This window comes from Amphiprion ocellaris, chromosome 23, assembly GCF_022539595.1.
Source record: "Amphiprion ocellaris isolate individual 3 ecotype Okinawa chromosome 23, ASM2253959v1, whole genome shotgun sequence".
Taxonomy (NCBI): domain Eukaryota; kingdom Metazoa; phylum Chordata; class Actinopteri; family Pomacentridae; genus Amphiprion; species Amphiprion ocellaris.
Genome location: NC_072788.1, coordinates 5,280,059 through 5,294,601, shown reverse-complemented (window position 1 = coordinate 5,294,601; position 14,543 = coordinate 5,280,059). Strand labels below are relative to the sequence as shown.

The window sequence follows — 14,543 nt, the reverse complement described above, 5'->3', positions numbered from 1 at the left end:
TTTCCTGTATGTTATTATTAGCGTTAGCTTTGCCTGGAAACCACAAAATAAGGAATAAGGAATGAATATCCGTTGGAGTGAATATCCATTTAAAGGTATAACTATGGAACACAACTGACTGACTACGTTGGAAAGCTAAGGAGGTGGGTGCAGAGGCTGAGGTGGGACAAAATAATGATCATAAACAGATGAAACAACAGATATCTTACAGAAGCAGATATATTATTACTAGGCTGACTAACAAGGACTTGGTACCACCAAGCTAGGAAAGTTTACAAGAAGGATGGACTAGAGAAGCGCATACAGCGTGTATCAGAAAACACTATTACGTCGACGAGGTGTACTAAACAAAGCCAGCAAATCACACAACTACACTACAACATGAGGGAGAAGGAGGAAGAAGGAGGGAAAAGGGGAGGCTGCCACCAAGCAGAGATGGAAATGGAGGGCATGACAGTTATCTGGAAACTACAAAACAAGGAATAAATCAATATCCATTTAAGAATATAACCAAACATATTAAGGCTACTAAACCAAATTTCTACAGAAATCTAACAAAACCTATAAAAAGAAGACATTTATAAGTATGAATGCACATTTGTGGTCATATATTTTACTGTCACTTGTAAGATAAAGCAGAGCGGAGGCATGTTCACCTCTCACACCATGTGAGTTTTTTCTGAGGAACTTGGTTTGACACTGTAGGTAGAAGTGAACATGTGATCAAGTTTCCATAACAGGACACACCGTGTCACATCTGCTCGGCCAATCAAACGCAGTCTCGTCTATGACAAGTGAAGAAAGAATCGAGGTTCTTCTCATTCAGCACCACGATCTGAACACGATGGCATCTGCACAGTTTGTCTTCTATCTGACTTGTCTGTTCTTGGGGGAAATGGGTGAGTTTGTGTGTCTTTTTGACTGCAGTCTGAATCTTTTCAAGTATATGGCCATGCTTTTATATGACCACAATGTGCATTTGCTTTGTGTCTCATTTCACTTCAGCTCAGATGAATCACCTGAATATACCGTCACTGGTTCATCAAGACAGAGGTTTTCTGTCTGCTAACACTGGAGACAGTGTGACTTTGCGATGTTTCTATCGAGACGACATTCTTGCAAGGTTTTACTGGTATAAACAAATCTCGGGACAGAAACTGAGGCTCATCTCCATGTTCCACAAGTATGAAACAGAAGCCACTTTTTATGATGAATTCAAGAGTAATCCACGCTTCACACTGGATACTGAAAAAGGTAAAAATCACCTGACGATAACAGATGTGCACACTTCAGACTCTGCAACTTATTACTGTGCAGGCAGCTATTCATACACATTTGAGCTTGCAGAGGGCACCACCCTCAATGTAAAAGGTTCAGGTTTGAACTTCCAAGCTTTAGTCCAGCAGTCGGCGTCTCAGACCATCCAACCAGGAGACTCACTGACTCTGAACTGTACAGTACATACTGGGACCTGTGATGGAGAACACAGTGTTTACTGGTTCAAAACTGAAGAAGAATCCCTTCCAAGAATCATTTACACCCGTGGAGGCAAGAATGAACAGTGTGGGAAGAAACTCAACACACAAACACACACCTGTGTCTACAACCTGCCAGTAAAGAATATGTCTCATGCTGGAACCTACTACTGTGCTGTTGCCTCATGTGGACACATACTGTTTGGAAACGGGACCAAGCTGGACTTCAAATGTGAGTAATTTCCAATTCCGTCCACTGAAAGTCAATATGAACACAGCTAAATGCTCTGTAATATTTCCTGGTGTCTCCACAGATGAAGTGGACTCTCTTGTCTCCGTCCACATCTTGTGGGGAGCTCTGGCAATCACCACCATCCTGAGTATTTTCCAGGCTTTCATAATGTGTGTGATCCTCAAAAGAAACAGATCCAAATGCAAAGGTACTACAGCTGTTACTGTTTGGAGCTGACAATATTTTCTAAACTTAGCACAGCATTACAGTAAGAGCACATTTTTACTCTCTTTCAGAGCTGCATTCAAGACCTCCTTCCGCAACAAATGCAGAGGTAAGTTTGTTCTAATTTAACTACTGTATAAGCATTCAAACATTTCCATTGTGCAAAATTGTGATTGTTTAAAATATTGTATATTGTTATTAGGGCAACCAAGATGAAGAAAACATTCATTACGCAGCTTTGAAGCACAACAAGGTTAACAGATCAAGAAATCAGAGAAACACAGAGACTGAATGTGTGTATTCAGGTATAAAGCAGTAGAGCTGGACATGTTTCCTATTTCTTTGTTGCTGTTAATACATGGACTGCAGCATTCAAGCAGCACAGTATGATCTTGTGTTCATTGTGCGTAATTTTCTGCGTAAATTAACAACTTTGTATATTTTAACATGAAAGTTTTCTATCTGTGGTCTAGAATCAGAATTTTGCTATTTTTGTATCACAATCTGATGTCAGTTGTTGGCTTGTGTTACTTTAATATATTGTTTATAAAGGAATAGATGAAAGTTTGAAGACTTGTTCTCTCTAGATTTAAGTATGGTGTAATCATTTTGCATTGGATGCATTTTATGCAGTAGAGATAAATGCAGATGAATAATTAGAAAACTCTTCTGATTGGGAGTCCTCATAGATTTACTAGATTTTATTCACAAAACCACAAGATGTTACTCCAAGGTGTCATCTACTGTAAGCGCTAAGAAGTCAAGAGGAGTGCTTCCATTGATCTGGGAGTGTTGATTACAATATGGAACAGCTTATTCTAAGAAACTGGAAGAGCTAAGTGATACCAATAATCAGGCCTAAGGGCCATTTTGCTGAAACGACTGTATGAACACCATGCTATCTGTACAAGAAAAACTTCCAACTTGAATACTGGGTGATCATTCTTCGGGCAGACGAGACAAAGATATATTTGTTTAGCTGAGATGGAGTCCAGCATCTTTGGCTTGAACCTGGTTCTGGATGCAACAGTGAATGTATTGTCCTGATGGTGATGCATCGAGTGTGATGTTATGGGGCTGCATGAATACAAAAGGTGGTGGGGTGATGACATGTATTATATGCTGCTCTATGAATGCCTGTGGATAAACCAAAATACTGGCTGATAAGATGACCCCCAGTCTGCAGAAGCTTGGCAGAAGAGGAATATTCCAGCATGACAACAACTAGAAGTATACAAAGCAAAGATGTGGGTGAAAAAAAAGAACGGTAGAACATCTGTCAAGAATTCTGTGCAACATTGGTATCGTCCAGGAAGAGGAGGATTAAGTTTGTCATCAAAAATCAATGTAAGCATGCATGAATATAGCAAAATCTACAAGAACATGATGAAAGGTGTACTGACTTTTGTCACACTGAGTTTGTACAATTTTAAATAAAGCAAATGCAATGAATTTAATGTTAGAAGTGATGCAATTATTGTAAAGTGATCCAATTTTGGACCATCAGACATTTGTGTCTATTTTCAGTGGGTGACCAAGGAAGGACCCAAATGCAGACACTAACACACAACAGGCAGGTCACTGGAATAAAAAATGACAAAACGGTAAAACCACTGGCAGGGAGGCAAACAAAGGGTGGTCCAGGTACAATATTAACTGAAAGTCCAAGAAATAACTGAACAACTAATCTAAAAAAACAGAATCCAGGCAATCAGAAACCCAAACAGGTACAAAAACAAGCAGGATGAGCACATGGAGCACAAGGAGTGATTCAGGCAGGTGACAGGAAATACACAAGGGAAGCAAAGGAGATACGGAAAAAACAACAACAAATGAACAAATCAGATGCAGATGAGGAGAATCCGGCAGGCAGGAGAATATCAGAGTAGCAAACGGGATTTCAAACACAAAAAAAAGGAAAAGAAGACAGGAAGATGTAGGACTACTGCTATGTCAAGAGTGTGCAAAGCAGTAATCAAAGCAGAGTGGCTATTTTGAAGATTTTAAAATATAAAACATGTTTTGACTTATTTCACACTTTTTTTGTTTACTACATAATTCCATATGTGTTCATTCATAGTTTTGATGCCTTCAGTGAGAATCTACAATGTAAAAAGCCATGAAAATAAGAAACAAACATTAAATGAGAAGGTGTGTCCAAACTTTTGACTGGTCGTGTATACCATGGCAGTCTTGAGTTTTTATAATAATAATACTACCACTTGATGGTAGGCATGATGGTCTTGGAGTTGAAGGCCTCATATCCTCTCTTCCAAACATATTTCTGGTTATTGTGGCTAAATAACAAAGTTTAACTTTAGTCGAGCCTTAATTTGCCACTTCAAGAGGAAGAGCTTCCTTCTGCAATGTCAGACTCTCGGCCAATGACCATGTAAAACAAATTTAACTGTAGACACTGACAGCTGTGTCCCAGCAATTTGTCATTCACTGCAGACCTGTTTTTTGGCCTCTCAGCAGCAGGTGACAGCTTGCATTTTCTTCCTGATCGTGGCAGTGACACAATTGTACCATAGACTTTATACTTAAAAACAAATATTTGTACAGATGATTTTGGGATCTGAAGCTGTTTTAAAATGGCTCCAAGTTACTTTCTTGACTTGTTGAAGTAAATAATTTGCTTTTTCTGATCTTTGGAGAGCTTCTTCAACCTACCTACTGTAGTGTCTGTAGCTGAGTCTAATGAGTGCATTAAATGGGCCCTATTTAAATTAGCTCAGAGGAGGCATCAGCTGTAGTCAATTGTAATGACTCAAGAAGTTAAGAGTTCATGCCGCTAAGAAAATTTGCTAAACACAACTTTCTGCTACACCAAATTGTTAATTTAGGTTACTGTGTGTATATTTTGACTCAGCAGATTTTGTCATATTTCCAGAAGACCTATATTACATCTATTAAGGAACCAAAATGCATGATTGTTTTTGTTGTGACAAAGACGCACTGGCATGTCTGTTGTTGGAGCAAATGGGTGAGTTATTTTTGAAACTGCAGTTTATAACACCTAAAGTGGTTGGCTATGTTTTCATGCATTCCTAATGTGTATTTGCTTTGTCTCTCATTTCACTACAGCTCAGATGGATAACTTGAATTTCTACATGTCTGTTCGTCAAGAGAGACTTTTCCTATCAAGTAAAACTGGAGACAACGTGACTCTGCGATGTTTCTATGAAGGAGATGCAGTGATGCTTTACTGGTATAAGCAAACTTTGGGACAGGAACCAAGGCTCATCTCTACCTCCTACAAGCATGGCATGGATGGCACTTTTTACAATGAATTCCAGAGGGATCCACGCTTCACACTGGTTAATGTAAAAGGTAAAACTCACCTAAAGATAACAGATCTGCACATTTCAGATTCAGCTACTTACTACTGCACAAGTAGCTATTTATACACGTTAGAATTTGCAGGGGGTGCTACCATCTATGTAAACCACTCAGGTTTGAACTTCCAAACTTTGGTCCAGCAGTCAACATCTAAGACCATCCAACCGGGAGACGCTGTGACTCTGAACTGTACAGTACATACTGGGACCTGTGATGGAGAACACAGTGTTTACTGGTTCAAAACTGAAGAAGAATCTTATCCAGGACTATTTTACACCCGTGGAGGCAGGGATGATCACTGTGAAAAGGAACTCAACACACAAATGCACATCTGTGTCTATAACCTGCCATTAAAGAGCCGCAATCTGTCTGATGTTGGGACCTACTACAGTGCTGTTGCCTCATGTGGACACATTCTGTTTGGAAACGGGACCAAGCTGGACTTTGAGGGTATGTCACATTCTTGAAATAAAAACCTACCCATTGTCATTCCCTGAGTATAAAATACTACTGCTTTGTTAAAGCTGTTGGCATCTGAGGGATAGCCACATGGTTTTCTTTTGTCACCCTTGTCAATATTCGAAGGCAACAGACGTATAGGAGTATTTCCATTCACAGTAAGGTTCTACGTGCGATGGTGATCTAGAAAATCCTTGTTAGAAAGCAAATGTTGTAGGACTTTTTTAGGACCTGTTGAGTAGAGTTTCAGCAACAAAACCACAGCCCACCAACACTTTCCCTGAAGCCATTTACTGGATGGTAACATTTCAAAGTAAGTAGTTTTCTTTGCACTTTTGATATCCTTTTCTGTTCTTTTAAGGAAACCAACAACTATAAAAACATGCAGAATCTGACCAACCAGGACCAACAAGGATGAGTAGCAATATTATAGTAGTCTAATAGCAAGGCAAAGAGTCTTTCTGTTCTACACATACCGCTCACTAAAACCAAAATCTGGCACAATAGGCGGCTGTGAACATGTGATCATATTTCCTTAGTAGGACATACAGTGCAACTTCAGGTTGGCCACAGTGTCGTCTTTGAGGAGCCGGAGAAAGTCAAGACTGAGAGTAAGATTCTTCTCACTCAAGTCACCAATTTGAACGCTATGGCATCGGTGAAGGTCATTTTCTACCTGACGTGTCTCTTCTTGGGGGAAACGGGTGACTTTTGTTTTTGTGAGAGCAGTTTGTATCAATATTATTTAATTACTTACAGATTAAAGTAATGATATATATGTTTTGTCTCTTCTGTCATTTCAGCTAACAAGACTTGTCAGTCCTCCTCCGTTCATCAAGAAAGCAGCTTCATATCAGCTAATGTTGGCGAACGTATCATTTTACGATGCTGCTACGAAGGTCACATGATAGCAATGTTTTACTGGTACAAGCAAACTTTAGGACAGAAACCAAAGATTATTTCCACTTTCTACAAATACGACAAAAATGTCACTTTTTATGGTGAACACCAGAACAATCCACGCTTCACACTGGATACTGAAATTGGCAACAATCATCTGATTATTTCAGACTTACACATTTCAGACTCAGCTACTTATTTCTGTGCAAGTAGCTTTTCAATTATTTTTGAATTTGCAGAATTTGAATTTGCAGAAGGCATAGTATGAAGGGTTTCAATTTGAACATTCAAGCTTTAGTGTATCAGTCAGCAGCTGAGACCATGTCATGTGTCATATTGTGATTTATTTCATTACCAGACTTAAAACTGAAGAAAACCTCCATTATGCAGTTGCAAGGGTAAAAAAGGCCAACAGATCAAAGAAGACATAGAGAGGAAACAGAGAATAAATGTCTGTACTCCATTGTAAAGGCATAAATCTGGAGATATTTGTCTGTGTCTAGCAGGTCATGAGTTCAATAATATTTCCTCTCATGTAAACCTAAGAATGTAAAGCTTAATTTTTATATAAATTGCTATATAAAGTTCTTCTACTGACCTTGTATTTTTTTTGAGTGTACTGGAAAGTAATCTTAAGACTTAAAATCCATTCACAGTGAAGCCTGTCAGCACTTCATCATTGGCAGCCCACTATCTGTATACTGGAACTGCTCATTTTTATATGAAATTTGATCACGGCAAGAAAACATAAGTATAATATGTGATGTCCAATATGAAAACAATAGTCACACTGTGTAAGATCAGCAGGGCGTTCCATGTACTACAGTAGAAGACAAAACGCATAGTGAGTTGGCTCTATTGGACACTGATGAACTATCAGTAATTTACGACATTGTCCTCTTTACCTGATGGAAAATGGAGTAAACCAGCATGTCACAATGAACCATCTGATTAGCTTTAAAATGTCGTTAAGTATCATCATCATCATCAGCAATTATTAACTGTCCTAATCACTAGTAACATCCAGTTATATTCATGTAGGTGTAAACACTCCCTGATGTTAGTGAAGTTGTATCTGGTAATGGAGGGGATTCTTTACATGCAATGCGTTGTATTCAAAGCAGTAAAGACGCACAGAGGTAAAAAGTAAAGGTAGATTCGTCCTCTAAAAGGCTTTGTGGTTGGCCTCATTCTCAGAAAGCATCTGGGAGGAAGTCATGTTTGCTTAAGATTACAGAAAAGCATAATCGAGGTCAGAGTCTTAATACCTATGAGCCAATCATTGTCTGTATTCAGCAAGCGTATACAAACTTGTGAAATAAGTCTTCAACACAAGCCTACTGTACTGCAGTGGAGGGACAGTAACAAAAAACATGCAGAAATTAACTCCCCCTATTATTTACATTCAAGTAATGTGTTAAACTGACCTTTTATACTTCAAGAGATCTGCGCTTAAACACAGATCACATCATTGATGTTAGTGCTGCAGAGGATATTCATGCAAAACACTGAGTTTTTTTTAAACGAAATCTGCATTGAAACCACAACCACTGCAGCCAATAATGTTCTGCAAAGTGACACTGATGAACCAATCAGACCTGACAGATGTGGCGGAAGGTAGGACAAGTTGGTGTTGGTGAATCTGTCGAGTCTGCTGTGGCTTCAGTAGGTCAGAACCTCTGTGGAGAGGAAGGAGGATAAGAAAGTCAGACAAGATGATTTTGCTCCTTGCAAACGCTTTCCTGCTCTGGTCTTTGTGTAAGTAACAAAAATCCACTTTTGGAATATTTCTGTCTGATTCTTCATGCAGAAAGTTGATTCTATTCTGTTTATTTCAGGTGTGGCACAGTTAAATGAAGTCTCTCAGCCTGTTTCTTTACAAACACTGAACCTTGGAGACTCAGCAACTATCCAGTGTTACATAAAAAGTCTTATGACAAAAAGAGTTTGGTACAAACTGACTACTGAGAGGAAACTCCAGCTTGTGGCATCGTTTGATTCTCACTATCGTCGCAGTGTACTTTCTGATGAATTTGACTGGCGTTATTCAGTATACTTTGACAAGGTCGACAGTCACCTGAACATCGCTGCAACATCATGGGACGATGTTGGGACATACTTCTGTGGAGTAATGCATTTAAATGATATTCAGTTCGGTTCAGGAACCTTTTTGATGTTGAAAGGTATTCAAATCTTTTATTTACCATTCAAGTATTTCATCTGCATCAGTTGAATGTGAACATAATGCTAATGATCACAAGTTGTTTGGTTTCCTTTCCAAGGTGCAAAGATGATCAGTGACTCTGTCGTCCAGCAGCCAGAGTCTCAATCAGTCCAGTCAGGAGACTCTGTGACTCTCAGCTGTTCTGTTCACTCTGGTCAATGTCCTGCAGAACACATTAGTGTCATGTGGCTGAAAAACTCTGATCATTCAGCTCCTGAAATGATTTACTCTCCTGGTAACGAGAACACCTGCCAGACGGTCTCTGGAGTAGCTAGCTGTGTGAATAACCTTCTGATTAGGAACTTCAGCGATGATGGTGCTGGAATCTACCACTGTGTTGTGACTTCATGTGGACAAATACTGTTTGGAAACGGAACTAAGCTCATCTCTGATTGTAAGTTTTTAACAGATGTTGCTGTTTGTTAAATAGTTGTGTTAACTGTCTAATCATATGTAAGATGATCTGAGATTAAATTGGGGTAGAGTTGTTTTGTGTTTGTCTTCTAATGTCTGAATTTGCAGATGGAATGGAGTTTCGTGCTGTTCCCAACACAATATTTTTGGTGCTCATCATCTTCCTGAGTCTGGCTTTCTTACTGTGCTTCATGTGTTGGACAAAGTGCTGCGACTGTACAGGTAACTAGTTCGATTGGTATCTATACTGTGTTCACTGCATACAACAAAGCATTACATAAGAGGTGTGTCATTATTTTTCAGAGTCTCGGGGAGGATTTTCAGCTTCCACCACAACCAGCGCAGAGGTATCTGCTGTTTAGATCAACATTTGTAGCACAATTACCATCAATCTATGGACATGAGTTTCATTTCTACCCCGAACATTTGTATGATTGTGATGTATTGTTTCTCAGATCCAAGATGGGGAACATCTCAAGATCACGGAGTTAAAAAGTCAGAGAGACGATACCTGGAGTGAATGCATGTACTTGAGTGTAAAGAAGTACAACTGAACGTGTTTCAACTTTGTTTTTGCATCACATGATTCATCTTATTAGTGTTTCTCTATGTTTTTAGCATTGCTTCATCTAAATATGATCAATGCACAGTCTTACCCTGCAATAAACTCAATAAACAAGCTTTTCCAAGAACATGAAGTGCATTGATTTACATCATCTCTGTGCCAAGAGGTTGCTATAGATTTACCTCAATAGCGCTGTTGATCACTGAACTGACTTCCTGTCTGCAAAAATTAGCATGAAAATTGAAAGAGGCACCATCCAAAGTGATTAAACTGCAGAAAGGGGCCTCTTTCTAACAAAGTCAAACCTGCGGAGTACGTAAATTTATCACAGAATTATAATGACTGGGTGCCACACTTCAGCATGGTTTTTTTTTAGGTGGTTGGTAGTGAAACATGTAGGTTTGCATCAGATTATATTGAGGACCACATGCAAACTTTGTCATTGTGTGTTTGCGTGTGTGTGGTTTCAAGCAATTGATTTTCTAGGTGATGGGTACAATTTTGTGAGCTCTTTAAGATGAAAATAGTACAGAGAGCTCCAATTCAAAGAAGCTGTGTGAAGGATATTGTGTAAAAATCAGCCCATGTGCAGCTAGCTAGCTCTGCACTCAGCACCAAAGCATCTACATGCTAGCATGGACAACAGCAGCGTATTTCAGCAACAGCAGCTGTTACATCAACTGCAGGGCCTCATTATGTGTAGGTTCATCCCACTAACCACAAATGCTATCTGCATCTGCAATAAGAAGAATGTGGGCTGACAGAAGAGGACAGCTCAAATCTAACTACAGGTGATAATGTCAGAATAAACTTAAGACAGGATTCTGTATGAACAAGTTGCTGACTAAAATCTGAGAAAGAACTGTTCCACATACCACATACTGCACTGTGGTTTCCAGGTGGGATGTCTGCAAAAAGTGGAACGCCACTGAGATGAGGTAGAACGGGAAATTAGCTGCACAAGTGTGCAAATCTGCTAAAACGATTTGATGCAATCACCTCATTTTGTATTTTGTATAAACTTAGAATCATTTTGACAAATTTTAATTTTGAGGAAGCTGTGTGTGATTCAACTTTGGTACAAATTGAGAAAATCTAGGTCTTCTGTGGTTCTGGAATATGTAAATGCAACTATGCCCTCATTGTGGTTAACCTAGATACTGTCATTTAATGTCTGTTGCTTCTAGTTACAAAGAAAGTACAGAATCCTAATTACAAAAAAAAAAGTTTTGTTGACTCTGAAAAACAGGCCACGATAAAGTTTTTTTCCAGCATGAACCACCAAATCACACTCTTTAAAGTGACACTGATGAACCAATCAGACCTGACAGATGTGGCAGAAGGTAGGACATGTGGGTGTTGGTGAATCTGTCGAGTCTGCTGTGGCTTCAGTAGGTCAGAACCTCTGTGGAGAAGAAGCAGGATAAGAAAATCGGACAAGATGATTTTGTACCTTGCAAATGCTTTCCTGCTCTGGTCTTTGTGTAAGTAACAAAAATCCACTTTTGGAATATTTCTATCAGATTCTTCATGCAGAAAGTTGATTCTATTCTGTTTATTTCAGGTGTGGCACAGTTAAATGAAGTCTCTCAGCCTGTTTCTTTACAAACACTGAACCTTGGAGACTCAGCGACTATTGAGTGTTACATAAAAAGTCTTATGACAACAAAGGTGTGGTACAAAGTGACTACAGGGAGGAAACTCCAGCTTGTAGCATCGTTTGATTCTTTCTTCAATCGGATTGTGTATGCTGATGAATTTAAACATGGTTACTCAGTACAATCTGACAGGCTCGACCATCATCTGTTCATCGCTGCAACATCATGGGACGATGTTGGGACATACTTCTGTGGAGTTATGAAGTTAAATGATATTCACTTTGGATCCGGAACCTTTTTGATGTTGAAAGGTATTAATTCTCTGTAATTTACCATTCAAGTATCCCATTTGCATCCAATTGAAAGTCATGCAAGCCATTTGGTTTCTTTTCCAAGGTGCAAAGATGATCAGTGACTCTGTCGTCCAGCAGCCAGAGTCTCAATCAGTCCAGTCAGGAGACTCTGTGACTCTCAGCTGTTCTGTTCACTCTGGTCAATGTCCTGCAGAACACATTAGTGTCATGTGGCTGAAAAACTCTGATCATTCAGCTCCTGAAATGATTTACTCTCCTGGTAATGAGAACAACACCTGCCAGATGGTCTCAGGAGAAACTACCTGTATATACAACCTTCCCATGAGGAGCTTCAGCCCTGAAGATGCTGGAATCTACCACTGTGTTCTGACTTCATGTGGACAAATACTGTTTGGAAATGGAACCACGATTACTAACCGTGAGACAGTACTGTAAAGTTTTAGTGAAAAATGCTTTCAGTTTAAATCTCAAAGGTCTCTGAAGTAGCAAATTTCACAACTGATACACTCTATACACCCTACGTTTTCATGCTGAAATGATCATTTCCAGAAACACACTTTTAAAGTTGACAATTTCCCATTGTTTGGGAATGTATTCGATCACATTGCAGAACACTGGCATCTAGCCACCTAGAGAGTAAATCAATTAATCTTTTCATCAATCAACAAAAAAATAACTAGCAACTATTTTTGACAAATTATTGTAAAAACAAAAAATATTCAAATAATTACACTTTGAAGAAAAAATTCTAAGCATTTTCTGTTTCCAACTTCTCTGATTTCAAGATTTGTATTCTACAAAATGTGTGAGTAGAAACTACCTACGATTCTGGAATAATTATTGACTGTGACTATGGTAAAAAAAAAAAATGAGAGAGGGGTGGAGGTTAAGGAACTAAAATACTTCATTGGGTCAAAGTTCGCATTAGGATTTTTAAGTTACTATGATGGAACGCAAACTCCTTAAATACTTGTCTAATGTATTGTGTGGTATTTAATATCCCAGAGATAGATGTCTTACATAAATAATCCCTGTTTTTATGGCTAGTAGAGTACGCATTACTCCCATTGTACAATGACACCAAAACAACCCCGGAGCATAATACTGCCGCCACCATGCTTGACAGTAGGTTTGGTGTCCTTGGAGTTAAAGGCCTCACCTTCTCTCCAAACACATTTCTGGTCATTGTGGTCCAATAGCTCAGTTTTTGTTTCATCTGACCATAGACCCGTAGTGAAGCCCTGGATTCTCTTTTTCTACTGAATAGCTGTGTTATTTTAAAAAATGAGTGGTCACAAAGTTGGTCTTGTTTGTCATGATTGCCCCACACCCAACCCTTGACACAAATTCTTTGCTCTAGACCAGTCAAGTTAGGCTCCAAACCAGCACTCAAACTGCCTTGGTGAAGAAGGGTTATATTTGGAGAAAATGCTTTTGGGTAAACAGACACTTTAAAGGTCAGCCTCCAAAGAAAATGCAGCAACCATAACCGGCCAAGACTTAAATATACTCAGTTGGATGTGGTTAAGTCAGTTTTGCTATTCAAATCAGATAATGTGTGGTCATCAAATGGTGGACACTGCACTGCTCAATGTTAATGCATAGAGTATAATGTATTTCATTTAAAGCAGTCATAAAAAAAAACTAATGGAAGTACTGTCTGTCTATTCTCTTTACAGCTGACACTGCAAGCAAACCACTTGAAGTGAGCCCAGCTGTTACTGCACTGATGCTGTCCAACATCATTCTTGGGATTGTGGTCGTTATTCTTGTATGGACACTTTGTAAGACTCGAAGGAATAATTCTGCAGGTATGTTATGCTATGTGCAAAATCTGATCCACATTCTGTTCAGCTACTGTAAGTGACTGTTGTTGTGGCTGATCATTTCTACAGACAGTGGATCTTCTGGAGGCGATCAGGTTAGAGTTTCTCTCATTATATAATGTTTGTTTGATTTGTCAGATCAACTCTAAACTTTTAATTTCCATTTCTCACAGACAAACGATGCCATTATCTATGCATCTGTGTCTTCGGCTCACAGAAACCTCATCCGCAGACAAGGAACAGAGAAACACACTGGAGACTCTGTAGTTTATTCTAACATCAGATTCAGTGAAAGCAACAGGGAAGTTTCATCTTGAGAAAGTGGACAAAGTGGGGAGAATCTGGACTGATGGAGCAGGAGGGTCTTGCAACTATTAGTGTTTAACTCCTTTTTAGTGGCACATAAGTCAGACATGGGAGCTCAGTGCTCACATTTACAAAGCAGCTTGCCTGTAATAACCTTGAGTTACTTTTGAATGATTACTAATCCTTATACTGTACAAACCAAAGATGACGTTTTCCAACTATTCTGAATAAATGTTATTCTTGATTTTACATCCACTCCTGTTGTCTATTCTCTGGGTTGCTGTATATTTTGCTGTGTGGTGATACTTGAAAAATGGCAATCAGTGGACTATTACATATACTATTGTAATCAAAGCAAGCAAAATATATTGTTGGGTCTGTGTGTCCTGTATCACCTATAATGGTATTCCTCATGCAGTCCTTATTTGTCTGGTGTGTTGAAGATGCTAAAATTGTTCATCTTAAGGGGATAACATTATATCATGGACAATCTTAATTTGGCATAGGATCTGCTTTGTCATTTAAAGTGCTAAATTCAAAGATTTTACTTTTAAAGTTCAGTTGCTGCTAACCCGCTAGCCTGGCTAGGATGTTCTGTCTTGTGTTTCCCATCTGCATATTGAGCAGTTTCCTGCTGTGGTGGCCTTCAGTGTCCCCAAGTTT

General features: G+C 39.0%; 4 protein-coding genes across 4 annotated transcripts; all 4 read left to right on the top strand.

Annotated features, from left to right (window-relative positions):
* Positions 1-825: 825 nt before the first annotated feature.
* Positions 826-3,477, top strand: LOC111562534 (uncharacterized). The gene is made up of 5 exons (XM_023261116.3): positions 826-899; positions 1,006-1,707; positions 1,790-1,915; positions 2,004-2,041; positions 2,135-3,477. The coding sequence occupies exons 1-5, from the start codon at positions 845-847 to the stop codon at positions 2,249-2,251; spliced, it is 1,038 nt and encodes a 345-aa protein (XP_023116884.1). The 5' UTR covers positions 826-844; the 3' UTR covers positions 2,252-3,477.
* A 1,437-nt stretch (positions 3,478-4,914) lies between these two features.
* LOC111562545 (uncharacterized) lies at positions 4,915-5,741 on the top strand. The gene is made up of 2 exons (XM_023261130.3): positions 4,915-4,918; positions 5,020-5,741. The coding sequence occupies exons 1-2, from the start codon at positions 4,915-4,917 to the stop codon at positions 5,739-5,741; spliced, it is 726 nt and encodes a 241-aa protein (XP_023116898.3).
* Positions 5,742-8,250: 2,509 nt separating this feature from the next.
* On the top strand, positions 8,251-9,959 carry LOC111562538 (uncharacterized). Its single transcript, XM_023261120.3, has 6 exons — positions 8,251-8,391; positions 8,472-8,816; positions 8,916-9,251; positions 9,380-9,493; positions 9,575-9,618; positions 9,727-9,959. The coding sequence occupies exons 1-6, from the start codon at positions 8,349-8,351 to the stop codon at positions 9,823-9,825; spliced, it is 981 nt and encodes a 326-aa protein (XP_023116888.2). The 5' UTR covers positions 8,251-8,348; the 3' UTR covers positions 9,826-9,959.
* Positions 9,960-11,181: 1,222 nt separating this feature from the next.
* LOC111562537 (uncharacterized) lies at positions 11,182-14,129 on the top strand. Its single transcript, XM_023261119.3, has 6 exons — positions 11,182-11,320; positions 11,401-11,745; positions 11,831-12,166; positions 13,428-13,559; positions 13,644-13,669; positions 13,748-14,129. Exons 1-6 carry the CDS (start codon positions 11,278-11,280, stop codon positions 13,889-13,891), a joined length of 1,026 nt encoding a protein of 341 aa, XP_023116887.2. The 5' UTR covers positions 11,182-11,277; the 3' UTR covers positions 13,892-14,129.
* Positions 14,130-14,543: the final 414 nt, after the last annotated feature.

What these genes read in the sequence shown, in the direction of transcription:
- LOC111562534 (XM_023261116.3), top strand. Translation starts at nt 845, where the DNA reads ATGGCATCTGCACAGTTTGTCTTCTATCTGACTTGTCTGTTCTTGGGG. An exon ending in TCTGTTCTTGGGGGAAATGG is followed by an intron (nt 900 to 1,005) that starts GTGAGTTTGTGT and finishes ATTTCACTTCAG; the next exon opens with CTCAGATGAATCACCTGAAT. An exon ending in AAACAGATCCAAATGCAAAG is followed by an intron (nt 1,916 to 2,003) that starts GTACTACAGCTG and finishes ACTCTCTTTCAG; the next exon opens with AGCTGCATTCAAGACCTCCT.
- LOC111562537 (XM_023261119.3), top strand. Translation starts at nt 11,278, where the DNA reads ATGATTTTGTACCTTGCAAATGCTTTCCTGCTCTGGTCTTTGT. An exon ending in TTTCCTGCTCTGGTCTTTGT is followed by an intron (nt 11,321 to 11,400) that starts GTAAGTAACAAA and finishes TGTTTATTTCAG; the next exon opens with GTGTGGCACAGTTAAATGAA. An exon ending in GATCTTCTGGAGGCGATCAG is followed by an intron (nt 13,670 to 13,747) that starts GTTAGAGTTTCT and finishes CATTTCTCACAG; the next exon opens with ACAAACGATGCCATTATCTA.
- LOC111562538 (XM_023261120.3), top strand. Translation starts at nt 8,349, where the DNA reads ATGATTTTGCTCCTTGCAAACGCTTTCCTGCTCTGGTCTTTGT. An exon ending in AACCTTTTTGATGTTGAAAG is followed by an intron (nt 8,817 to 8,915) that starts GTATTCAAATCT and finishes TTCCTTTCCAAG; the next exon opens with GTGCAAAGATGATCAGTGAC. An exon ending in AAAGTGCTGCGACTGTACAG is followed by an intron (nt 9,494 to 9,574) that starts GTAACTAGTTCG and finishes ATTATTTTTCAG; the next exon opens with AGTCTCGGGGAGGATTTTCA.